This window comes from Talpa occidentalis, unplaced genomic scaffold (assembly GCF_014898055.3).
Source record: "Talpa occidentalis isolate TD23 unplaced genomic scaffold, MPIMG_talOcc4v2.1 talOcc4.12, whole genome shotgun sequence".
In the NCBI taxonomy this organism is placed as follows: domain Eukaryota; kingdom Metazoa; phylum Chordata; class Mammalia; order Eulipotyphla; family Talpidae; genus Talpa; species Talpa occidentalis.
In genome coordinates this window covers 32,097,245-32,124,175 of record NW_023601212.1, presented here as the reverse complement: position 1 = coordinate 32,124,175, position 26,931 = coordinate 32,097,245, and the positions used below count along the sequence as shown (strand labels likewise).

Genomic DNA, 26,931 nt, shown 5'->3' with positions numbered 1-26,931 from the left:
ATCTTCATCTGAAAAGCAGCTCTTGACTCAGTAACATCCTGGGACATCAAGCCGCGCCTCTATGAAACTGCTGTTGAAAATACACTATTGCAAGTTATTCTCCGAAAGAAATGCTTTAGAAACTGGGAACTACCCATTACTTACTTTTTCCAGAGCTGCAAAGAGCTGGCAATAAACTGAATGGAGCTGTAGGGGAAGGAACACAAATCATATGCAAGTTCTCCCCTTCCCTCCAGCTTCCACCCTCCCGGCAGGGTGGTTGCTTTTCCATCCCTGGCCTGCTATTTCCTATCACAACATGTCAGCTAATTTGGTCATCACAGAGCTTGCACACAAGCAGGTTCACAAGCTGGTTATGGTTTCTGCACCTCTGTGTTGGCTGGGGGCCTGCCAGAACAGCATCTTGCCAGGCACAAGAAGTCAGTCACTGCCCTACTTTCTATATTTTAATGATTTTTTTTAAAAATAAGATTAAGATGCAGAGAGGAGAGAATTTTCATTTCAAGGCTTTAATGCATATGCAAAAGACACTGTAATAATGATTCTGGGGCCTCCCTGGTGGTGCAAGGGGTTAAGCACAGCACTGTGAAGCTATTCTGCAGAACGAGTTTCATCCACAGCTGGCCAAGGAGCAACACACATGGTGCATCATACCTCTTCTGACTTGCCTGCTGCTCCCCTCAGCAGTGTATTTCAGTCAGTCTGCTTCTTCTGTTCCCCACTCTGTCTCTGGTGAATCCTCTCACCCCCCACACCTCTGACCTGTATCCCAGTTCTTGTGTGCATAAATAAATCAATCCCTCCCCTCCTACAAATGTCCTTGTCTACATGGGTGCTGCTTCCCTCCCAGCCCCGCATTTACAGGAGGACCTCAGAATTTCACTCTCTGCAGGAGAGACACCACATCCCTGTATAGCTGGTCTGAGCCTGGAGCCCCCACCAGAGCTCCCAGAGCCTGGGGCCAACTGTAGTTCCCTTTCATCTGACTTGCATCTCCCCAGCAGCCCTCCAGGCAGCGCCAACTCACCTCCATGGTGACACGCTCTTCAAGTATCCCAGAAGCTTGTCAGCTAACCCCAGGGGCTATTTATTCAGGATGGAATTTGCAGCAGTTTCAAAGGTGAAGCTCCCTGGCCCTTCCTTCAGCCTGCTATGGCCCAGATGGATCAACCCCAGCACTTAGCCAGTTCCCTCTGCCCTTTACTAGGGCATGTGCAGACAGGCTGGGAGTAGAACAGTCAGCAAGCACTGTAAATCCCATACCTAGCGTGGTGGCCAGGAGGTGGAGAATGGTTAGAAGAGGTACTAGATGGGGTAACTGGTTGGCATATGTCTCAAAGAACTAAGAGTTTCACCTGAGTGTGGAAAAGCAATGGTATAGAATGTGCATTGGGAAGTAAAAGCAAAACACTTTTCAACACCAAAAACAAATGGAAAACACAAACCATAATTTCCTGCATTAACTTTTATATTTTATTTGATTTATTGGAAAACCACTTATGCTTCCGATGTACATTTGTGGGTTGAAGTATTATGAGGATCTCATTTATTTTTCAACATTCTATTTGGTGATGAAACAGCTTTTATTGTAATACGACAGAGTATGCACTGAGGAGGCATATTTTGTTGTGAGCATCAGAAACAGGTTAGCTACCTTATGCCATATACTGGGTAGGAAGTAGACCCAAATCAGGACTTGAGGTGAACAGAGAAGTCAGGGGCATCCCAGCAATCAGAGTGTCAGGACTGCTAGCACACAAGGACCCAGTGCTGGAATGACCCAACTCAATCCATTCCTACTTTATGTCACACAATTCAAGATTCAATAACCTGGAAAAGAAAGAGACTGGTGGATTATATGTCACATTCGCAGTCTGGGAGGGCAGGAGAGCTGCAGGCAGGCAGGAAAGAGAGCTGGAGAGCTAGTGCCACAAACACTTCCCCCAGAGCATGGGTGATTCTCCAACAGGATATCTGGATCCTGCTACCAACAGCAGGAGTTTAAGGGCGGTGAGGCACAGGCCCTGGATCCTGCTACGAGCAGACACAGAAAGCCTGCAATGTTTCACCTGCGGTGGCCAGGCCATGCTCCCCTGCCATGGCAACCTGAGAAAGGGGCCTGGAAACAAAGCCTGAGAATCATCTAACATGCCAGGAGGAGAAAGAGCAGTAGGGAAATGTGATAAGGCTCAGAAAAGGCAAGAAGCTTCTTAACGCTGTTAGAGGAGGTCATCCCACCGAGGGGGTGACCAATGGAGCTGCGACAGGTATTAAGACAAACACTGGCTCTCATACGAGGGCAGTGAGGAAAGGTTTGGGGCCTGGGGGGTGGCACACATTGTGTCTTCTTCATGTCTATTTCAACCAGGAAGATCCAGAATGCTCGTGCCAGGTGTTACAAATTACCCTTCAGGCTATCACACCAAGCTCAGGCTTATCGGTGAACTGAATCTGTTGACCAGGTTTAAGTTCCTCAAACAGGATGACCTGCAAGAAGAAGATAGGGTGGCCATGAGATTCAAGAGCTGCCCCTGAAGCAGGTGTACTGGGAGATGGGAGGGGCAGCAGGGGGAGCCCACCTCATTTGTTCCAGGTCGAAGCCAGGGTGCTGGCAGGTAGAGGGTCTCCTGGGGACCTTTATTCCAGTAGCGCCCCAGATTGTTACTATTGATGAATACTACTCCTTTTGTCCAGTCCTGAAAAGAATTGGAACCAATGGTTCACAGTCTGAGTTGTAGAGGTAAAGACACAAGAGGAGAACACACACACACACACACACACTAGTATACCATATACTAGACACACACACATACACACACCCCGAGTACACCATAGACACACCAGATTGTAGCCTTAGACACACTCAGACAAGACGGATAATTAACAATGGGAGAGTTTTATACCACAAACCCTGGCCTGGGACTGGCTCAACCCTCAGGCCTCAAGAAGGAGGGTACTAAGTTCTAGGATCATTCCCCTTCATCTGACCCAAGTCAGGGCTTTATTTCCATCTGCCATCAGGTATTCATCAAATTAACCTGGACCCAAAACATAATTAGAGCTGTAGCAATTCAGGTGTGGCAGTAAGTGGGCACCGGACTCCCACCTACAACATCTCTAGGCTGGATGGTGAGTGCGTGGGGGGTTTAGGGTCTCAACATCTTGGGTTAGGTCTGATCATGCTAACTAAAGTTCCCATGCAGTGGATTCTACAGCTATCACCACGAGACACTATTCTCACATCTGTGCCACATTTGTTCATCTTCCACACCCACCCTAGTTCGCACCAGAGAAGACGCAGCCTCTAAGACAACTGTAGAGCAGGGGAGGTCCCCCAAACCTTAAATTTCAGGATAAGGTCCATGCATCAAGGTGCTGGTTTTCCAAGGTGCTGTAGGTGCTGAGGTAGGGAAGGAGGAGAGGGAGGAGAGAGGTAGGGAGGAAAAATCACTAACCTCTAGCTTTATGAAGGTGTCTTTGGGGTGATTAAAAACAGTCATGAAAGCGAGGAAGAAGGCGGGGCCCTGAATATCAGGTTGGTAGTTGACTGGTTTCCAGATGTTAGGAATGCCCCTGAGAGAGAGTCGAGCACCAATGAAAAAGGTCATGCCCACCTTCATAAGGTGTCTGCTAGGACTTTTGAGGCAAGTCTCTTCTGCTCAAGTCTCGCACCCCCTCTGTAGGACAGGCCTAGGCCTTTCAGGGTATGTGATGCAGTAAATATGCCCGCAGACCAGGGGTTGAGGGAATGAGGGGACAGTCTCCACACTGCCCCGGGCAATTCTGGAAAATGAGTCACTTCTCTTGTTTTGGGTCTCCCTCTTTTTCTCTGTCTCTTTTTTAATTTTATTTATTTATTTATTTTATTTATTTATTTATTTATTTATTTATTTATTTATTTATTTATTTATTTATTTATTTGTAGTCCCCAAAGTTCTCTGGCCCTGTATCATCCATGGCCATCACAATAGTCCCCTTGTTTTCTTACCTCCCCTGTTTTGACCCCCCTTTCATCCCCCTCTCTTGCTGTAGGCCTCAGATCTATGGTTTTGCCTGCAAGTTTTGTCTTTTACCTGATCCTTTGTTCAGTTTCCCTATATTCCCCCTATAAGTGAGACCATCGACATTTTTCTTTTTCCTTCTGACTTATTTTTGCTTAGCATAATCCCTTCCATCTCTCTTATTTCAAAAGCAAAAGGGTTGGTCTGAATGTCTCTGAGCTTCCATCCTTCTCTAAACGCTTCCCATCATTAAGGAATTAATGAGTCAATGTCTTCTATACCCACCTTTTCATGAACTTAACACTCATCTCCAGGCTGAAAATTTTAAATTTTCTTAATGGAGAGTTGTTAAGATAGATATCCCCAGTTAAACCTATAGGAGAGGGAAGAAAGGGAAGTGAGGACAGCAAGAAGGATGCAGAGATGTGAATGGACTATGGACAGTGTTGCCTCTCCTGACCTCATCAGAAAGAAGGTCACTGCAAAACCCTCCCTGGGTCGCTCCTCTGTGTGCCCATGCGAGTCTCTAGAGTGGTGCCTGTGACTTCTCCATCAGTAGCACAAAAGGCACTGCAATTCCTGCCAAGTCTGCCTAGCATAGGCTCTGGGATAATTAAACTTTTGCATAGATCAAAGTACTCTGGGGTCCTCCCTGGTGGTGCAAGGGGTTAAGATGCAGCACTATGAAGCTACTCGCAGCCACTGCAGCACTAGTTCGATCCCCAGCCAAGGAGGTGACCTACATGGCGCAGCAGACGTCTCACCCGCTGCTCCCCTAAGTAGTGTATTTCAGTAGATCTGCCTGTTGTGCTGCCCACTCTATCTCTGATGAATCCTCTCACTCCCCACACCTCTGACCTGTACCCGAGTTCTTGTATGCATAAATCATCTTTAAGAAAAATAGAGAAAAATTCATTTAAAAAAAATTGCTAAGGAGGGACTCTTAACCACTTTTTTCTCCAAGGTCATTTCTATAGCTTTCTTTGAAAACCTCCCAAAGAGCAAAGGCAATGTGCTGGCTTGGGAACTAGAGGAAACACTTGGGCTGGGGTGAGGATCTAGCAGGACAGGTCACAGTTTCTATATAAGGGGCCTCATGACCAGGAGATGCTGTTCTCCTCCAAACCACATACCTTGCCAGAACTGTCTTCAGACTGGAGTAAAAGCAACAGGAATTAGATGCCGCAAGATGTCAAGTTGCTCCATTATGGAACCCACCTTTTCTCTCCTTATTGATGTTCTTCCCTGAGGAGAGTCTGCCTTGATTCTCCACCAGGATACTCAATGTCATGTAGTCCTTGTAGCCCTGTCCAAGATAGACCATCCAGAGTGGGGACCACACAGATACTCTCCTATAGACCTCTTAGACCTTTCCAGAATCTATGGTGAGATCATAAGCAGGTAGACTGCCAGAGAGCAAGACTCAGAACCCTCCAGAACTCCAGCTTGGAATCAGGCAAACCTTGGAGCTCCTGTTCCCCTTACTGATCCCCACCCCCATGCTGTGGCAGGCCTTACAGCAGTCACTTGAACATTTTACCAGACACTATTGAGGCCCAGTTTCTGGATAGTGAGTTCCCAAGACGAAAGTCCTGCTTCCCCAAAACATATATAACTGTACCTTAGGGATGAAATTATACCCATATTTGGGCCCCTCTTCCAGGGACAACCCAGAGGCCAGCGGCCGAGAAAGGAGGCTATCACAGGGCCAGACCACGCTTCCAATTGAGCCCGGGACATAGGCAGGCACTAGAACTATTAGTCCAGTAACATTGGATTATATACATTTTTCCTGGGAATAGTCACTTGATTGTTGGTGTGATCCAGGATGCCCATAAACTTCTTATCCAAAAATACCTGCCAAAGAAAGAGGAAAGTACTATTAGATCATTACCGATAAAGGGGGGAAGAGGGGCCTTCGAAAAGCAGATAAGGATTAAGTTCTAATGGAATATTTAACTATTTCACAATATTTAAATATTTAACTTTATCACAAACTGACCACAAAGTTGTAAACATAGAACAAATTTATTTACTTATTTTTTTAATTGATTTTATTCATTCATGCATACAAGAACTGGGGTGTAGGCCAGAGGTGCAGGGGATGAAAAGATTCACCAGAGACAGAGTGGGGAGCAAAACAGGTGGATCTACTGAAATACACTGCTGAGGGGAGCAGCTGGCAAGACAGGAGAGGTCTGCTGAGCCATGTGGGTCAGCTATCTGGCAGGGGATGGAACTAAGGCCACAGTGGCTGGCGATAGTTTGATAGTACTGAGACTTAACCCATGCGCCACCAAGGAAGTCCCATGGAACAAATTTAAAGCAGCAGTAATAAGCTGGATGAGGCCAAGTCCAGACAAGAGTACCTGTAAGCAAATCCAGGCCCTGATGCCACCGCAGGACAGGGAGAAAAAGGACAGAATTAAAAGGACCTGCCCCTATGCTTATAGCAGCACTATTTACAAGATGTAAAACCTGGAAACAACCCAAATGCCCCCAAATAAATGACTGGATCAAGAAGATGTGATATATATACACAATGGAATATTATTCAGCAATCAAAAATGATAAACTCATGCCATTCGCAGCAATGTGGATGGAGCTAGAAGGAATTACGCTCAGTGAAAAAAGCCAGAAGGAAAAATAAAAATATCACATGGTTTCAATTATAGCAGGAATATAGGAAAACCAAATAAGACATCAGTGTAAAAAATTAATAACAGTACAAAACACAACAAAGCAAAAACAGGAAATTATAAATCAGAGACATCCTGTACGGGAGGAGGAGGGAGAGGGGTCAGGGGGAGGGAGGGAGGAGCACAGGGGACTGAGGTGATGGTGCACGGGTGCACTGGTGAAGGAAACTCTATGGGGACTACACCTGAGGGGGTGAGGGAAGCAAATATTATTTAAAAATGAACAATTATGTAAAAAATTAAAAATTACTATATTAGAAAGAAAGAGAAAAAGAGAGAGAGAGAGAGAGAGAGAGAGAGAGAGAGAGAGAGAGAGAAAAGACCTGCAGAGAATGAGGGGAAAGGAAGGAAGATGATGACTGTTGTGAGAGAAGTGCGGGGTGCGGGGAAAGGAGTTGGAGGTGGGTGTGTGGGTGGTAGAGTCTAGGTGCAGCAAGTGTCTGCCTGCCTTGCCCACATGGATTCACCTGTGTAAAGGACCCAGCCTGGGTCTCCCCAGATTCTTCTCTGGAAAGGCTGCCCTCACCACTATATCTTCTTTTACTGATAACCTCAAAGTAAATCTATTCTGTTATCTACCATTTTGCTTCAGTCTCAAATTAAGCCACCCAGAAGGCTCTCTGCTCTAGCCTTATAGGGCCAGAGGATACATAATTTGCCCCCTAGATTAATGGAGTTATAACACAATTTTTCAAGAGAGTTGACTGGGAAATTAGAAAAATTAAAACCTACAGGTAAGTATTTGTAGTATACAGAAGACATAATTCATATTCTAAGCTCAATTTTAAGTTTGATTGTAAAGTATGTATATTCTATAATCATTTATTGAACACACGCTGAATGTCTAAGTATTTCCATATGGAAAGGGGTCACCAAGGTTTGGTGGTGGGAGGACTATGGTGACCACAGCTGAGAGGGGAAATTCTATACTGTCAAAACACTGGCAGGGATGTAGAACAATGTACTTCAATAACAATAAATAAATTTTAAAATAATAATAAAAATTAAAAGAACACAGCCCCAGCCACTGAGGAAAACTGAGGTAAAATGTTCACAACAGCTACCATGGAGCTTCACACAGATTGCTGGGGAAGCTCAGAAAAGGGAATGACAAGTCCTAACCAAGAGCGGAATTCAGTCTGTTTCACTGACAGGATGATAAGTAACGGGGAAATCAATGGAAGGTTGCTAAGTGGGGAGTGATGTGATGGATTTTTACCTTGGAGAGATACTCTGATAGCTCTTTAAGGGTGGGGGCGGGGGGTGTTAGCAAGAAGGAGGGTAAAGCTGAGCTGTTTGAAACAGGAAGTTCTTTTATGAGGTTCAGACTATAGTAGAAGATACCAAGATGATTCTGAGGCAATGACAGCCCATATTTTAAAAGAAAACCAACTGAATAATGTGCCCCATAACTGGGCAAGTTGAAGGTAGACATGAAGGAAAAATAAGGAGGGGGCTGTGGGGCCATTTTCAGACTGTGAGTCCATGAACCAATGTGAGGAAAACAGGATGAGGCTTATTTAAAAAGCTAATGAGGAGCCTCCCTGGTGGTGCAAGAGGTTAAGCATCAGCACTATGAAGCTAATGGCAACCACTGCAGCATGAGTTTGATCCCTGGCCAGGGAGGTGACCCACATGGCATAGCAGACCTCTCCTGACTTGCCCACTGCTCCCCTCAGCAGTGTATTTCAGTCAGTCTGCCTGTTCTTTTCCCCACTCTGTCTCTGGTGAATCCTCTCACCCCCCTCCTGTACCTCTGGCCTATACCCAAGTTCTTGTATGCATAAATAAATATATCTTAAAAGTAAAAAAAAAAAGCTAATGATTTTAAACATGATGGTTTGGGTTTGAAAAACTGGAATGTCTAGGAGAGAGAAATGTTGATTGAAACACAGGAAAAATTAAATCTGCAGTTGAGGAGAAGGAAGGGTGGAGTAAAGTCACCAAAAAGTCTTGGAAGAAGTGAATACAGATAGCATAGATGGAGTAAAGAGAAAGAAAATTCCAAGACCTGAAGAATGCACCTTTTAACTGAGAGTGAGATGGTAAAACCTTCAATCTTGGCTCTACTGCTTCTCCATCAAATGTCCTTTGAAAGTCATTTAACTTCTCTAAGATTTCCTCATTTATAATAAATATCTCAGATGGGTACTTTGAAAATTAAATGAGAAGAGCTAACTGGAATGTGCTATGTAAATTCAAGGATTGCTGTGCAGTAAGTACAGGGATAACCAAAGCTCTTTCCAGGTCTCTAAAATATTATCTGCTCCAATAGGGTGCAGTTAGTACCATCCCTGGGAAGGTTTACATACCTTAGACTTCTGGTAGCAGGTAACATGTAAAGTATATCATTGAAGAAACAAAGGTTAAGAAACTGATGATTTCTTGAAAGTCAAAAGGAGATTTGACTATGTTTAGACATTCACTTTAGCAGCACTATAGAGTTTTACTAGCAGGACCCATCCACCAGTTCCCTACCTGACCCCGATCTTGAACATGATTCCTTGAGGTCAGGAAGCCTCCATTGAAGATGACAGTCTCATAAAGTATATAGCCATAGGACTGACCTCTCCCACCGTTCACATTCAGGTTCTCCATGGTGACTGGCTTGACTGACCGGAATGGCTGAGGCAGAGAAAGGAGCAAAAAACGGGATAAAGATTCCAACTAGAAAGAAGAATTTCAGAAAGCAACACCCAAACCCCACTTCTCCAGCGGGATGGTCCCAAGAGCTTTGGGACAGGGGTAAAGAAAACAGAATGTGTAATAACAGTCATGATTAGGTATCATATGTAAATTGCCATTTGTTTTCTCTGCATATGCTGCCAACAAAGTATTCTTTTTTTTTTAAGATGGAAAGATTGAAGTCAAGAAAAGGGAATGATTTGTGGGACTTTCATCAATCCATAATAAAGCCTGGACTAGACTCCTGATGTACCAGATTCTGTTTATCTTTGGCCTTCTCTCCTTTTTTCTTTATTCACGAAGAGAAATTATCCAAGCCATGGTATAACTGACCATGATTATGTTACAGGCAAACCCCGATATAAAATGGGGTTGCCTGACTGTGGATCCTCACCCGAGCACTTAAAGGGGACTTATTAATGCTAAACTGCAGACACACACAAAAGGTTTCTTTACAAGGGAAGGGGAAATGGGAAATGAGTAACTCTGGGAGAAAAAGAGGGAGATAAGTTCGTAAATGCGTCCTACCCACTGACCTGGAATCTCAATGACCCACAGAGCTGCCAAAAAAACCTAGCAGGCCTGGTGGCCAAGCCCTCTCCCCCCTCCCCCTCCACCCCCACCCCCCTAGCCTCCTACCCCCACCCCGGCCACCTGGCCAGTTAAATACCCAAACCAAGAGCCTAGTTGCTTAACTCCACCCTCAGATCCTCAAAACCTTCCCTTTGGTGATCATGAGATTTGTAGTTCCCAGTGTCGCAGGGGTGGAGTCCACAAAGCCTGTATGGAGTTAGCTCAGGACATCCTTTCCCCCTAACAATTATTCATGACTCTTCATTTCTAACATTGGCCTAAAGCACTCCCTCTCTATTTACCCTCATGTATACTGGACTTCTCCATGGAAGATCCAACCCAATATTCCCAAGCTATATTTACCACCTTCCCCATACTATTCTTTCCTTTCTAAATAGCAACACCAACCATCCAATCAGAAAGGTGAAAAACATGGACAATATCTTCTCCCTTCTCCTCAACAAGCCCCATCAACCAGTAACCCCCTCCACTAGAGTCTGCAAATATCAGTTTTATTAATCCTTCTTCTCTCCCATTATCTAAGCTCAACTTCTATTTGGTTTCAGTGCTCATTTTCAGCATGGCCCCACTCTAATCCAAGCCCCATATAGCTACTAAATTGATATATAGCTACTAAATCCTTCTAAAATGCAAACCCGATCATTTGACTCCCAAAATTACTTTAAAATATCTCAAACTTCGTAGCATAAAAACATTGCCTACCAGAACTCCTTGGAGAAACAGAGGATATCACATCGTGAAACATCCAGGAGGACCAAAAAGTCAAGAAGATAACAAAACTACTAGAATCATATCAAGAGGACACAGGTGTTGACTTAAAGGAACACCTGAGGGGGGAGATCCTATACCTCTGATCAATGTTGTAAAACAATGCTACCTCAATTTAAAAGATAATAAAGGAGCTTTTGTTGGTTTAGATGGGACTATTTGTACATCAAAAAACAATGATGATAGTGGGGTAAAAACATGCTATATATGTTAAAATCTGTGAGTTTATAATTAAACAAAGAACAACAAAAGCAAAATTTCAGGAATATGCGGGAATAAATTCATTATCTCAATAAAAGAAAATACTTGATGTTTGTCCTGACTTTTCTGTACATCTAGGTAACAAGATAGTTGGTGAAAGAAAGTGATTCTATGTAGAAGAATTCAAGAAAATAAATGTGGCAGGAATTACAGAATTAAAAATGATAGCTATTTTGAAAGCCTAAGGGGGAAAAAATGAATATAGGGAATAATCATCAATGATCAATGAAACCATTAGGTAAAAAACTGATGGGAAATTGATAAATTTGGGCTAATATCTGAACCCACTGATCAATTATGAAAACAGAAGCAAGCAGCCAGTATGTGCTGGGATATGAGGTATAAAAAGTATAGCAGAACACTTAGAAACATTTAAAAATAAAATTCTATCTGATCTCAACAAGCATCCAGTTCCAACTACCAGTTCATAGAAAATGCAGGAAGTATAAAGACATTACAAATGGGGATCTTATCAGCAAAACCCAGAGTACAGGGAATTCTGCATTACAAATCATTCTGCTTGTTCAACAAATTTTATTAAAAAATAGATGGAAAAATCTTTAAAGAGACTCAAGAGACATATCAACTAAATGCAATATGCTAAAACATAGGTACAAAACTCATCAATCTTAGCAATGCTTGTTTGAACATGACACCAAAAATACAAACAACAAAGGAAAAATTGACTATTGGGGCTACATGAAACACCAAGCTTTTGTACAGCAAAAGAAATAATTAACAAGTGATAAAGCATCCTACAGAATTGGAGAAAAATTTTTCAAACCATACATCAGACAAGGGGTTAATATTCAAAATACATTAAAAACTGATGCAACTTAACAAAAAAATCTGATTAAAAAATAGGCAGATGTTCTGTTCCCTGCTCTGTCTCTGGTGAGTTCTCTCACCCTCCCGCACTTCTGACTGTACCCAGTGCTTGTATAAATAATTAAATAAATCTAAAAAAAAAAAAATAGGCAGAAAGGGCCTCCCTGGTGGCCCAGGGGGTTGAGTGCAGCGCTGTGAAACTGACCGCAGCCTCTGCAGTGTTGGTTCAATCCCCGCTGGCCGCGGAGATGCCCACATGGCGATGCAGACCTCTCCTGTCTCCCTCACTGCTCCCCTCAGCAGTGTATTTCGTCAGTCTGCCTGTTCTGTTCCCTGCTCTGTCTCTGGTGAATCCTCTCACCCTCCCGCACACCTGGCCTGTACCCCAGTTCTTGTATAAATAAATAAATCTTTAAAAAAAAATAGGGGCCTCCCCTGGTGGCGCTGCAGTTGAGCGCTGGGCTGCGAAGCTGCCCGCAGTCTCTGCAGCGCTGTTTTTATCCCTGGCTACCGGCGAGGGTCCCACATGGCGTGCAGACCTCTCCTGCCGCCCTGCTGCTCCCCTCAGTAGTGTATTTCATCAGTCTGCCTGTTCTGTTCCCCGCTCTTGCTCTGGTGAATTCTCTCACCCTCCCGCGCTTCTGACTGTACCCAGTGCTTGTATAAATAAATAAATAAATCTTTTTTTAAAAAACAAAATAAAATAAAAATAGGCAGAAGAACTAAATGGACATTTTTCCAAAGAGGACATCAAAATGGCCAAAAGACATATAAAAGATGCTCAAGGGGCCTCCCCATTGGCCTAGGGGTTAAGTCCCAGTGTTATCACTGCTATCGCCTCAGTTCAATCCCCGGGCAGGGAGCTAAACTATATATGACTCAAGAGACCTCTCCTGTCACAGCCGCTGCTCCTCTTTGCAGTGTATTTCAGTAAATTTACCTGTTCTGCTCCCCACTGTGTCTCTGGTGAATCCTATCATGCCCCCCCTCCCCACCTCTGGCCTACACCCCAGACCGTCTACACAAAAAATAAATAAATAAATAAATAAATTTGAAAAATAAATAAATAAAAGATGCTCAACTTCACTAACCATTGGGGCAATGCAAACCACAAACACAATGAGATATTACCTCATACCTATTCGAATGGTTATCATAAATTAAAATAAGAGAGAACAGATGCTGGTGAGGATAAGATCAACACGGAGCCCTTTACACTGTTGGTAGGAATATAAACTAGTTCAACACTGTGGAAAACAAAGTAAAGATTCCTCAAAAAATTAAAAATAGATCAACCATAGACCCAGCAATTCTACTTCTAAGTATATAGAGAAAGGACTTGAAAACAGGATTTTGAGAAGTTACACACACTCCCATGTTTATCACAGAACTATTCCCAATATTCATATATACACAATGGAATATTACTCAGGCAGGAGAAAGGAGGGTATTCTGTTATTTGAGATGACATCATGGACCCTGAACATATGGGAAAGTCAGACAGAGAAATGCTAGTACTGTATGATACTATTTACATGTGAAATCCAAAAAAGCCAATCATGTAAAAAACAGAAAGTAAAATGGTGTTTGCCAGAGGTTGGAAGTGGGTAGATAAAACGGATGGTGCTTAGTAGCAAAAACTTGTAACAGTCATTAAAAAGCCCATAGAGACCTAATGCACATTATTATAATATTGTACTATAATTATATAATGTGGTAAATATCACTATAATGGCATATTTCAATATATAAATGTATCAAAGTAAATTTAAAAATCATTGCTCTAGAGCCCATCAATATACCTGCATTTTAACCAATGTCAGAAAGTAGGGGATCTGGTCTCAGTTAACCTCCCATATCCTGAAATGTTCACAGTTCTTCAAATTTAAATTTTCTTATCCCAGTTTTCTTATTCAGAACTAGAAGGAACCAAAACTGCTAAGGATTGCTTTTGTTCCCTAATGATTGACGCCCTGTTCTTTGAGCTAAGTCTTTCCTTCCTCTCTCTTCTGCCTAAAGGCTTTCCAAAGCTTCCATACCGAGAACATGTTTACCTCCTCCAGGTAGGGTATGATGTCCCACAGTGATATGAAGTGTGTTACAGTCAGTGACTTATATGCAACCTTAGGCTGAGATTCTGGTAGTTCGGTCTTGGGGAGCCCTGCAACAAAAATCATGAGGTTGGGCCATACCAGGACCCTCTGCCAACCCATCCTGGGGCACAATGTACTCTGCCATCCCAAAGCCACCAAGAATAAAGGAACTGGTCACAGATAGGACATGTCTTCTCAATTCCAGAAAGAGGCAGGGTGGCCAATGATTGAGTGGGACTTTATAGGCTCTGAGGCTGTGTGCCAGGCTGTGCTGGAAAAGAAGGTGGCACCTCAGTCTTACCACTGGGCCAGCAGTTCTACACTTTGGCTACTCATCAGATTGTCCTAAAGCCCAGCAAGATATGCATATAGCCAGATGCCGCTCCTTCCTCCCCATTTTAAACAAGACAGTCTTAATCTAATAGTGCTGGGTAAATTCTCAGAAGTCCCACAAAGGATTCTAAGAAGCAACTCAGACTAAGCTAGCTGCTGAGTGACTCCAGGGTGGGCCCTGTATCTTGCGCATATTGGAAACCATGGTGCCTAATGAGAAAATAAACTAGAGCATAGTGAACATCCCCCCAAAAGAACATCTCTCCTCATTCTCTATTCTCATTCCCCTCTTCATAGGGCAGAGACCCCTAAGGGGCTGACTTAGCATTCAGCAGGAGGTTGATGCTGGGTACCTAGATAAGAGCTAAAAAACTCTTGAAATGTGAAATACTCCGGTGTATAATCTCCATTCTCTTTCAGCAGTCCCCCATAGTCTGAAAAACATAAAGAAATTTGTCACTTTTCCCTAGAAAGTCACAACTTCAACAAAGGAAGAGATGAGTGTTTAGTATTGAGCAAAACAACCCTTAATAAAACAGCTTTGCGAAGAAAAATTGAGGCATTAATCAAGAAAATGCCAAATCCTAGTTAGTCCAAACTAAGAAACAGCTTGGTGCTTCCCAGGGCTTTCAATAGGAGGCCAAGCATACCAGCCCCTGGAGAGCTAATAAACCAGGAAGAGAGCCCAGCTACTCAGATTCCCTGGCTCGATGTCTTTTGCAATGCTGATTGCATTCTTTCTTTCTTTCACCCTTGACTTTTCATGTGCTCTCTTGGGAGAGCTGTAGTGTAGACAAGACCTAATTAACCAATACCATGGTGCTGTCAGAGACCCAAGGTCACTGATTCTGCAGTTAACTTCTAAGAACAAGGGTCTGCAGAGAGGAAAGACAAGATTAAGCTACCAAAGTCTCAGCTTGCAAAGTCCCAGATGGTCTAGACTGCAGTGATGGATAAATTCTAGACCTGTCAAAGGAATGAATATCAAGCCTTCAGTCCCCAGCCTATATAAAGGTAAGTAGAGTAATAGTACTGGAGATTGTTTTCAGAGGCCCAGTCTCAAATGGCAGAGTGGCCTAGGTTGGAGACAACTGTGGATGACAAGTACTTACCATAGCTGGTGACCACAGGGAAAAAGGAATCTGAAAATTTAGCTCCACCCATAAAGCCAAAGTTGGTACCACCATGGAACATGTAGAAGTTGACAGAGAACTGAAGGCCTAGCATTTCTTGTAAGTCTTTCATTAACACTGGTAGGAAGCAAGGAGAAAGTGGGAGAGAATGAAGGTCTGACAGAGTAAATAGTTGCGTGGGGGACTTTCAAGCTGCACAGGTTAAATATTTGTGCATCTCCATCTTAGGTAAATATAGGTCCACCTCTGTGTTTCTGCAGTACTCAGTAACTTCTCACAGTGGTTGACCTGAAATCCCAGCACCAGGAACATTGCCTTACACTTAATTGACCATTGTTAATTCTTTAGGAAGGACATGGCAGATAATCTGGGGCCAGAGAACATTTTACTTCCACCCTAAAATCTCAATTTCATTACATCTGGGGTGCCCTGTGTGTGTTGTCATTTCACTTGAACAGAGGTAGGCAAAGTGTCTACTTAACCTCACTGATACTTATAAAATTGGAAGATCTATCAGTCTTGCCCTTACCTATCAAGTGTACTTATCAGCAGGGAGGAAAACACAGGCAAATGTCATCTGTGTCATCTTTTCCCAAGAAAGAAACTAAAGAGGACTCACTGTGTGAGTCTGGAATATGCCGAGGCAGTCCCCACACATCTGGAGAGCTGGCTGTGTACACCATCATCAATATGGGGCTACGGCCCTGAGAAAAATGAAGGGCTGGTTTTGAATGTTTGCTGTGATTTAGAAGGTTGGTTGGTTGGTTGGTTGGTTTGTTGGGAATCCAACCATCTAAGGTCCTTACCTGAATTGAATAGAGTGATTCATAGGTTTTTTTACTTATATCCTTCATGTGGAGAGTGGAAAGCACTGTGGAGGAGAAGAAATGCTCATCAGGTCTCGCTACAAGCACTGAAAGTTGCGCGCAGAAAACTGGCCCTCAGCTCAGACTGGAGAGCTGGGCCTGGCTCTTCCCACACTTGCACCTCCCAGACTTTCAGGCTGGACAGCTCATGGTCACCAACAAAGATGTGGTGCTACACTTGTACCATGTAAGTATGTGATGCACAAGATGAAGTTTTTTCAAATAACTCCCTTCACGTAGTGTTTGCAATGAATGACCCAGAGAATAATAAGGGTGTTTAAAATAAACCACATTATGCTGACCAAAATCCAAGAGAAGAAATTATGCCCAGAGAGGTGACTAACCGAAGACCTAAGACTTGACTATAGATCTCCTGAGTTCTCCTTTAGAGCATTATTCTGCCTCTTCCCCAATGAGATGATGGGCCACCAGGAAGCCTGGGAGAGAGACCAGCAGAGGAGAAAGTTCCTGACGCAACTGTTTGGAATTAAAAATTCCAAAAATCATTGACCTCTGGCTCTACTTGTTCACATATTACCTTCTGTGTATTCCTCCTCATAATTCTATCCCATGTTTCTCTACTGCTTTTATTCCCTAGTCTTATTTACCCCCTGAGAGCTGGGTCTGGTACTATTTGTCTAACACTGTGTCCACTTCCAGTTGCTCAGTAGGGGGCATTGCATCCACTTCCAGTTACTCAGGAAGCACATCGGCACCAGAGATGGCCTTTACTCTGGTCCCAGTTGGGCTGGTTCTGGGCCCTGAGGATGGAGGAGGGTGAAGGAGGATGGAGCAAGTGTTCCTCATTGATGATACCTGGGGCAATGGCTGGTGGGCAGCTAGGTAGGCAGACAGACTCCTTCACTCAGTGCTCACCACTCAGCTAAACACTATGGGGACACATGCATGGGAAATGGGAACACTTCAAAGGGATTCCAGCTCTATTTCAGACTTAACTAGTAGAAGATATAGGGCAAAACCAAAAGTGCACCATTTTTCAAGTGGCCATTTGACAGCTCTTGTCCACCATCTGCAGTCATGAACAGCACTTCAATCCCTCTCTTCACCAGGGCCTGTGGAGAAATTCAGTGAAGTTAAAAAAAAAAAAAAAAAAAACTGTTCCTGGTCTTGTGGGATTGCTTTTCTCTGAAAAAAGTGATGGCAATAAAAGTACTGAACTGGAACTGATGAATAGGAAAAAAGGTCTTATTTTGCTTAGCATTATCCTCTTCAGGTCCATCAGTGCTAGCACAAATGGCAGGAGTTCACACTTTTTTATAGCTGAATCCATTGTATGTACTATGTATTGATGTGTGTGTGGTGTGTGTGTGTGTGTGTGTGTGTGTGTGTGAAATCTCCTCTTCTGTCCTTCAGCACTGTTACAGAGTGTGGTAGGGGTGGCGAAGGAAAGAGTCCTGATAGAACATAAAGGATTGTTGGGGCACTGGTGGCGGACAGGCTGGGCCATTAGTATATTAGTAGATATTTGAAACTGTAACTCCTAGAGGAGATACAATGATGTTAACCTACTTTACGTCAATAAACATAACTTGGGGGGGAGGGAATTATGGCAAACTAGACATTTTCAGACAAACAAAAAGTGAAAGAATTTGTTAATAGCATACCTATATTTATAAAGAAAATACAAAAAAATTCTTCGGGGAGAGGAAAATGGTAAGGAAGAAAAAGCTCAGTGATGCAGAATGGGAGAAAAGCAACAAAAAGCAGATTTTGTGGGTAAATCTAAATAATTATATAATAAAATTAATGTCTTGGGCATTAAAAGAAATGACAACAATAGTACTTAAAATAGAAGGGAGAAAAATGCAATTAAATTTTTCTTGGGTATTTTCTTTACCCTGGAGTTGGCAAACATATTACTTTATAATGAACACTAATAATTCAAGGATATATTCTGTCATTTCTATGGCCAATTCTAAAAGAAAAGTGAAAGATGTCTAATGAGCCAGCAGAGTGGGGAAATGGAAAATAAAATATAAAAATAAAAGTATAAATTAGTATAACAATAAAAAATAATCAATTCAAAAGAAGAAAAGAGAGAGAAAAAAGGACCAGTTCACTGTCTGGTCCTATAACAACCAGACAAATAGAAAGAAAATAATAAAACGATAGATTTAAACACAAATATCAATAATTATATTAAATGTAAAGAAACCAAATATCTCATTTAAAAGACAAGAATTTCATAATAGGTTAAAAAATAAATTCTGATTATATACTGCTTACAAGGTATGTATCTGAAATGGGTGGATACAGAAATTTTGAAAGTAAAAGGACAGAAAAGTATGTATTATATAAACACAAGTTAAAAGAGAGCTATAAAATTCAGAAAGGAAAAATATCTGAACATCATCCTTTGCCTTACATTAGAGTTTTATAGGTAGTTTTCCAGTTTATTCTCTAGAATGTAAAATCATGAATAAACTAAATTGGACCATCTTCATATCACATAATATCATGCAAACCATAACTCCACAAACTGACAAAGTGAGAAAGGGAAATATGTAAATATGGAGGAAAACTAAAGGAGCACTTACCTTTTGAACATACCGCAAGTATCTTTTATCCATATTATATGAACCATATTCATTCTCGATCTGCACAGCGATGATGGGGCCTCCATTTTTGAACTGAGGATTAGGGAGATGAGTTTGAGAATGAGACTACAAGGGGTGAAGGCTGGATTTTCACAATCTGCTTCTCTACATATATATTAGGTACATTACTGGTTTCCCTGAGTCTAATTAACTCTGGATACCCATGTTAAGAACCAATTCTATGCCTAGTAATTCACACCTTGTGAAAGTCCTCTCCTGACCATACAGGGGCCTGTCATTGCCTCCACTTAATCTACAATAGCATCTTCAAATGATTATGGTAGGTAAATATTAATTGCCCAGTGCAAAGCTTGATACCTAGATATTACATATTTCTTCCTTTCCTCTACTCATTTTCTTCCTGGTCCTCTTTCCTAAGCATTTTAGAAATAAAAAGGGACACTATATCTACTTAATGAGTATAAATAACACCATGGTTTTATTTCAGGAGAGGTATATAAGAAATCAAACATTGTAACTTCTAAAAAAAAAATCACTGACCTAACATCATCCATATAGTCTATTATTTGTAAAGGAATAACAAGACATTTCAAGAACTATCATTAATTCCCCATTTATGGTGATGGAGAGCAAATAAATAAAACAAAAACATACAGAGTGCAGTTCCTGGAATACTGACAGGAAAAAAAGGCATGTAGGTAGTGGGGATAGACAGAAAATCAGGACATAAAAATCTGATATTTTTTAAATAAGGAATTTGACTTAGCTGATACATATGCTTCCTGTTTCTGAGTAATAGAAAGTTGTCCCAATCTAGAAAAGCAATTCAGGTAATTGTTTCCCTTGGTTTCAGAGATGGGGAACTGGGTTTTACCTGGAGTGATTTTATCCTAGGAATCAGCTTATCAAAATAGTTATTCATTGCTTTAGTGAAGCCCTTGTAAGTTGTTCTCAGCTTCATGTTTGGATCCTGGAGTAACCAACTAGGATTAAAAAGGCAAGACTCCATCTTGGAATGGGAGATAGCAGTAAGACAAGTTTAAGCATATGAGTGGGCATGGACCATCCAGATTTGCACAGTCACATTGGAACAGTACATTATGAAATTTTAGTCCATTTTTAGCAGTCAAATTTGTAACTGGACACAAGCTATATCTCAGTTACAACTAGCTCAGCTCCTTAAGCATCCCTTCTCTCTTCAAAATGCAAATAAGGGCTATATAAAGATGAAATAATGTAGAGCAGGGGTGATCAAACTGAAGTCCAATGGCCAAATCAGATCCACTGTCTGTTTCTGTAAATAAAGTTTTTTTTTTTTAAATAAAGTTTTACTGGAAAACAGCCATACCCATTTGTTTACATATTGCCATGGCTACCTTCCTGCTACAACAGCAAGGTTGAGTCATTGCAACAGAGACTGCCCTCAAAGCTGAAGATATTTATTTTCTGGTCTTTTACCTAATCAGTTTGCCAACTCCTAATCTGGAGGAAGATTTTTGTGAAACTGTTTCAAAGTTATTTTTTAAAAATGCTCTCTAATGGAATATTATTTGACTATAAAAAAGGAAAGAAGAAATGGCACATGCTTCAACATGGATAAACCTTGAAAACAATATGCTAAGGGAAAGGAGCCAGATACAAAAGTCATATTTTATGATTCCATTTATATAAAATAAACAGAATAGGCAAATCCATAGGAACTATCTGAAAGCAAATTAGTGGTTGCCAGGGCCTGGGAGAAGGAGAAATAGAGAATGATGGACATGGGGATTCCATAGATGATGGTTCCTTAACATTTTGGATGTACTAATTATCACAAATGGTCATTTTAAATGGTAAACTTTGTTATGTGTATTTTACTACTGTACAATTAAAAAAAATTGGAAGTAAAAAAAAATTAACCTCTTTAAAAGAAATAACTAACCCAATTTCTTTCTATTTTGCCACCACAAAATTTCAAACTCATGAACACAACTGCTTAAGTAGTAGCCATTCCTTTTCATTTTTAAAAAAAGTACTCTATGAATTTGTACTGCAAACATGGAGGTTTATAAAAAACAAATACTCTCGTTTATAGTTGCTTGTTGATTTTGATTTTTACTTTTTTATAATTAGGTTTTCAAAACAAGGAGGGTGGGAATTGTATGGGGACTATAACCAAGATGAAAATGCATACATTGTGCAAAAATGAAAAATGATGTAAAAATGTATAAAATAAATAAATAAATAAATAAAATTCCAATTAAAAAAACAAATATAAAATCCCCAATATTTTATTTTTTCCCCAACATTTTAAAGCTGATTTTATGTCATTAAATGGAAAAAAAATAGTACAGATTTTTTTTAATTACCTAAAAAACCAAGCAAAACACTTTTCTCTAAGTTGCACTAGAACATGCTTGGGACCCACACAGAGTCATGGCCAGGGGTCCACAGAGCATAACTTACCTAGGCAGGCCTCCGAGGTCTAAGTCGCTACCGATGTAGGGGCCCGGACACAGAATGACCCACAGCCCCACCTGTGAAGCCATCGTTATAAAAACCCTGGAAGCAAAGCAATGAAGATAATTTTACACCAAACGCTGGGACTTGGAATCAATGCTGCGCTTCTTTCTGAGGTCTCTTCTGAGATTAGAAGGTGAAACTTCCAGTCTGGCCCACAAAAGTCCTTGCAGTCCATGATCCAGGACAGGTAGCCCTACACTCAGTAAGAAATGGACTCAGTCAAGGCACATTCTCACTTCTCATTGATGTGAGAGTCTATAAATCCTAAACCACACCCCAACATTTCCTCCTAAGATTACTTCCCCCCCCCCGACCCCTCTCCTATATCATAAGTGGCCTCACCATGGAGGAAAGATGTCTAAGGCAAAAATGTCCAAATCATCCCTGCTCCTCCTCCTTCCTCACCTCCTACTTTTTCAACCTAGCACCAAATCATGCTTATTCCTCCTACTTAGTGTTTTAAATGTAAAACTCCTTTGAGCTCCTACTGCTACCATATTGGTTAAGAACTCATCATTCCACACGTGAGTTTTTGGTTGCTTTCCTTCCTTCTTACCCTCTTCCAATGTTTCTCCCATTGCTGTCAATAACAACATCATCACCAACAACCAAAAGGGAAGTCAGTTTTTATACTGTATCAACATTAGGCACTACAGTTCAATTTTCTATTATTTTATTTGATAGTTCTATGAGCTAGGTATCAATAATATCTCCATTTTACAGATATGAAAATAAAAGCTTAAAGGAGTTAGAGCATCCTCAAAATCACATTTTTAGTAGAAGTAATTAGGGAAAGAGACTCCCTAATATTTGGGAAAGAGCAATGAAATCTTAACTACTATGTTAATCTGTCTCTTAAAACTACTGCCACCATGTTTTTTCCTCTTGCAAATAAAAAATTTTCAAAAAACAAATAAAAAATTTCCAAATAAAAAAATTTCAAAAAACCCCCCAATGCCATAAGGATGGATTCCAAATTCTGTAAGATGGTTTATAAGTCCAGGATGTGGTCACTTCCTAGCTCTCCAGATTTATTTCTGACAATTTTTCCACCTAGAATAAGAAGAGCTGGACAACATGATCTATGGTACCCAGAAAATATAATGACTGGTGGAAAGGTAATCACTAAATCTATTCTCTTTTCTTCCTGGACACATAGCTTATCTGCATTTCCCAGACTCTCATGGGTAAAGACGTGGCTGTGTGATTGACTTCAAGTCAACAGAATGTGAACAGAAAGAGGTAGTGTGTTTCAGTTCCCAAATAAACCTTCCCTATACTTTCCCTACCTCTGACTGACTTGATGCAGGCAAGAATGTTGGTTTGCAAGTGCGATGATAAAGATGATTTTGCCACAAAATAGGAAGGCTGAGAATCCTCCCAGTAGTTCTTGTAAGAGAAACATATGATCACCAGGAATAGTTACCTTAGATTTTACTAAATGAAAATAAACCTTTATTGCTAAAAGATATTGAGGCTTACTTGTTACAGCAGCTATCACAGCCTGAATTGATTTAAAATATCTGACTTTGCTTTGCTGAATCCCCTGTGTGAAATATCATTCAGGCCCCTCTAACACCTGTTCAACCTTCAAATTTACTTCACTCTTGCCTTCCATCATCTGTTCCCCTTGTTTTGGTTGTATGCCCTTAGTATGTTATTACTCACATCCACAGAGAATCCTTACTTTTGGCAGATATCTCCACCACCAGAGACAGTCTGAACTACAGCAGGTGGCTCATACAAATGTTTGAAGAAATAGTGACTCTATTTGCATCCTGTCTTGAATCCCTGTAAACAATAGCTTAGAAATCTCTTCATATAACTGAGGTAGCAGGTTCCTGTTAGATTAACCCATGTTAGAGTAAAACCATAGCTCTCAGGACATACTTTTTCTAAGCCACACCATGAATAAAATGCACCTCAGACATTAAGGTCCAGGCTCCACTGCAAATAACAGAATCACAGTTCAAAGGACTTCAGCCCAGGCAACAAAATCATCAGAGTCTCCTGATGGTTCTCAAGGTACAAAGTAAGGTGCCCCCTGTTGCTTCATAGGATCTCACCAAGTCACACCCCATCTCTGAGCAAAGAAATAGGTAACTTAAGCATTCACACATACTGCAAATCCAAGTTTTGTGTAAAATAATATTGGTTTCTTTTCGGTTCATGAAGATTCCAGGGAATATACCTGCAATAAGGAAAAAGAGAATCATAAAAACCTTTCACTTTATTCACCCATACTGATTCCTCCAGTTTTAATATAGCACCTGGACTATCTCTATATGAAGGAAGTTGAATATTTCAGTAGCCAAATCTGCATGTGTGCACTGTGAATTACCTTCCAATTTTCCTCTCTCAAATGCCCAAAGATCCAAGCTGCCAATATTTTTCCATGAGTCTGGACTTGTTATAACTTAATTTATACATGTATGTAATATACTCTAGTATACAACCAAAAATTTATTTAAGCATATAAAAAAGTAAACCTGTAACAACAAAAATGTAAAAGTTTCATCATAAAATGGAAAACAAGGAGAGCTGAAAAGTTTCCAGGACTAGGTTATATAATATTATTTAAATAAATAAAATGAAATCCAGAAGTCCATGACATAAGATTCATAATACCCAGCATCCACTAGAAGAAAATTGCTGGACGTTCAAAGAAACAGGAAAATAGGACACATTACCAGAAGAAATATCTGTCAGTATACACAAACCCAGAAAGGACACGCAGCATGAAATTACAAATAGATCGTATTTTTAATAAGCCAAGGAAAATGTGACCAAAGGAAGAGAAAAACAAGAGCTACAAAAAAGACTCAAGTGGAAATTCCAGATCATAAAGATATATGAAATTAAAAATACTCTTGCTATTTCTCCATCTTGCAAAATGGTGGGTGCAAAGGCTGAGATTCTTATTATTAAAGAGAAGAAATCTGTAGCCAAAACACCTATGAAGGGGAAACTCCACTGCAGTCGAAACGCCAGTCTGGTGAGGAATTGGCAGATATTCCAGTCTTTTCTATATTCCAGTAAGGCCAAATATCACGGAAGTATTTAACAGTTAAATCCAGAATTGCAAAGAAAGAGAATGTTCTCGAGACTGTCACAAAACCAGTGGGTGGTGAAGAATGACAAGCAGGCATGTGGTGAATCGTCACCAAAGCCTAGATACCATCCCACTGAATAGGTGCCTCAAACACTGTTGATCCACAGCAAAGAATCTTTGTATCAGGATGTGAGAAAACTGAGCTGGTGTCACTGCTGGGACCACCCTGACCATCTGACTGGGAGCCACAGAGGGTGGGGGCCACAGAGGTGGTCTTCCTGAAGTAGCTGAGCACGACTTGCTTCTTGTGACTGGACCTCTGTCCCTTAATCGAGGTCTTCTGTGTAGAACACACCGGAGATTTGTCACTGCCACCTCCACCAAAGTTTACATTAGTGGTATCAGATATCTCCATGATGCTTACTTCAAGAAGCTGCCTATGCCCAGAAATCAGGAAGGTGAGCTCTTCAACACAGAGAAGGAGAAATACAGGATTTTACAGAGCATTCCAGGTTCACAAAGCTGTGACCTCACAAATTCTGCCAAGAAGTAAAGCTATTTCTCAGCTCCAGGGCTACTGTTTGCTCTCACAAATGGAATTTATCCTCACAAATTCGTGTTCTAAATTTCTTGCAGAAAACTTTATTTAATTTCATTTAATTTAAAATAACTGATTCACTTCAAAAAATGCTTCATACTGTTAATAGGAGGAAATGAAAAATATGCTGGCTGAGACTAACAACAGGTTGGATATAGCAGAATAAAAGATCAATGAACTTAAAGACAGAACAAAAGAAACTATAAATAATGGAAAACAGGAGTCCTGCAAGATGGTAGCAAAGTGGAGACACTGAGCTCCCTTCCCCCAGACGATCACAACTAAATTGTGGTGAAATATAGCCCAAAAACAAACCACAAAAACCCTGAGTGAAAAATGGACAATCACAGCACACGCTAGGAGCGATGGCCCAGGAGAAAGGACAGGGAAAAAATTAAAGTCCATTTTGTAGTGATAACAGGATGATGAAATTCACAAGAGGGAAAGGCAGTTGGTAAACCCCAAGACTCCACCATGCACTGGATAAGGAGGTGCGAGGGTTGGCACCCAGGACTCAGGGTGCACTGTTGGAGAGCTGCAGGGCTAGGGTGCAGGTTGACCCTGCTGGAGCCTGAATCTGCAGGGAAAAGCAGATTAGAGCACTCGGGAGTCCTCATAGAAGAGGCTACTATGTGCAGCCGGAGGTGAGTTATTCAAAATGCCTGTTCCCCCACCCCACCTTAGGGCTAACACCAAAACAAATATGCTTGGAGAAACTACAGCTCAAGCATGTTCAATAATAGAAGCAAACACCCCAGGATGAGGCTCTGTGCAGGAGAAGAAAAGAGAACAATTCCCAGCCTATCAACTACATCCCACCCATTACTGCATCTGGTGCTTAAAAACAGCCTGGGGTGGAAGTGGACAGGAGACCACAAGAGACACTTGTGTGCTCAGAGGAGCTGCCCACAGAGAGACACTGTGGACCCAGCACACAATTCTGGTGTCCACAGCAGTCAGAAGGTTAAACACACACTCAGGCCCAGAGGCCTTTCAGAACAGCTTGAGTCTCTTGGGATATCAAGACTCACATCCCAAGAACAGTGAAGCAGTACTAAGAGGGTGAACACTGAGACTGGCCTGATAAAGTCTGAGCTGGGAATTCCTAAAACATTCCGTGGGGCCAGCACTCACATGGTGACAGTGTTGAAGCCACCAGCCTGCAGCTTCAGCAGGCTGTCCCGCCAGTACACTCTGGGCACCCGGAAATAGTGGATGGTTCCTGCTATGATCAAGAAAGGGAAGCCCTCCAGCATGAACAGGGAGCCCTCAGCTCTCAGACCCTCATGGCGTGTCTTTATGAGGGAGGGAGTCAGGGAGGCTTGGCCAAAACTGTGAAGACAAAGAGATAAATGAAGTTCAAGAGAAGTTGAGAAGTTGCCCAGAAGATGCACAGGACAAGCATCAGCAAGGCCTTACCTGAAGGGGCCCATCAGTTCAGAGAAGCTTCCCATCCTTCCCTCTCCACATACCTGCTGAAATGGTCTCCTTGGGGTTGAGTCATTACCAATAACCCTGAAGACAAGTACAGGATGCCCAAAAGTCTGACCAGGAAGGCCTGCATGCTAAACAGACAGGACAGAAGAGCAGTCAGATTGTGCTGCAGGCAGGAAAGGAGGAGTCAGGAGCTGAGCAAGGCCTTGGTCTTTGGGGATGGTGGGGAAATTAAGGTTCCCATGGAAGGCAGAATGCAGCCAAGCTGTCCCTGGAACACCTGCAGCACTGAACTCATAGCAGATAGCAGTCCAAGGCCATGCCTGCTGCAGGGACAATAGCCGTGTGGAGGAGTCTCTTACTAAATAACTGTTTAGACACCAGTTACATGGTAGAGAAGATCAGGCCTCAAAGGTTTACAAACAGAGAATACCCCCTGGGAAATTTGCAGGATGCCCAACTTGCCAAGGAGTGAGCTCTGATCATTCTCTGCCTAGCAGAG

At 41.7% G+C, this 26,931-nt stretch overlaps 1 protein-coding gene across 10 annotated transcripts; it reads right to left on the bottom strand.

Annotated features, from left to right (window-relative positions):
• Window positions 1-1,457: 1,457 nt before the first annotated feature.
• LOC119240878 (beta-galactosidase-1-like protein 2) lies at window positions 1,458-26,726 on the bottom strand. Of its 10 annotated transcripts, XM_054693224.1 has the most exons (20): window positions 26,468-26,725; window positions 26,130-26,327; window positions 23,468-23,536; window positions 21,289-21,384; window positions 19,715-19,823; window positions 18,820-18,912; window positions 17,253-17,334; window positions 16,202-16,266; window positions 16,015-16,099; window positions 15,375-15,512; window positions 14,616-14,696; window positions 13,876-13,997; window positions 9,179-9,325; window positions 5,787-5,858; window positions 5,220-5,307; window positions 4,287-4,374; window positions 3,456-3,573; window positions 2,580-2,696; window positions 2,407-2,487; window positions 1,458-1,830 (listed from the first exon to the last, which is right to left on the bottom strand). In XM_054693224.1, exons 1-19 carry the CDS (start codon window positions 26,557-26,559, stop codon window positions 2,410-2,412), a joined length of 1,938 nt encoding a protein of 645 aa, XP_054549199.1. In that variant the 5' UTR covers window positions 26,560-26,725; the 3' UTR covers window positions 1,458-1,830; window positions 2,407-2,409. The 10 variants fall into 10 exon arrangements, 8 of the variants coding, with proteins under 8 accessions (XP_054549199.1, XP_054549198.1, XP_037361562.1 ...); XM_054693223.1 differs by having other exon boundaries at window positions 1,458-2,487; XM_037505665.2 differs by having other exon boundaries at window positions 1,458-2,487; window positions 13,891-13,997.
• Between the last annotated feature and the right edge of the window lie 205 nt (window positions 26,727-26,931).

Excerpts from the sequence above, each read along its gene's own strand:
- LOC119240878 (XM_054693223.1), bottom strand. The coding sequence starts at position 26,559 with ATGCAGGCCTTCCTGGTCAGACTTTTGGGCATCCTGTACTTGTCTTCA. Across the intron at positions 16,100-16,201 it reads AATCACTCTATTCAATTCAG|GGCCGTAGCCCCATATTGAT; the intron begins GTAAGGACCTTA and ends CATTTTTCTCAG. Across the intron at positions 5,308-5,786 it reads TGACTATTCCCAGGAAAAAT|GGCTACAAGGACTACATGAC; the intron begins GTATATAATCCA and ends TATCTTGGACAG.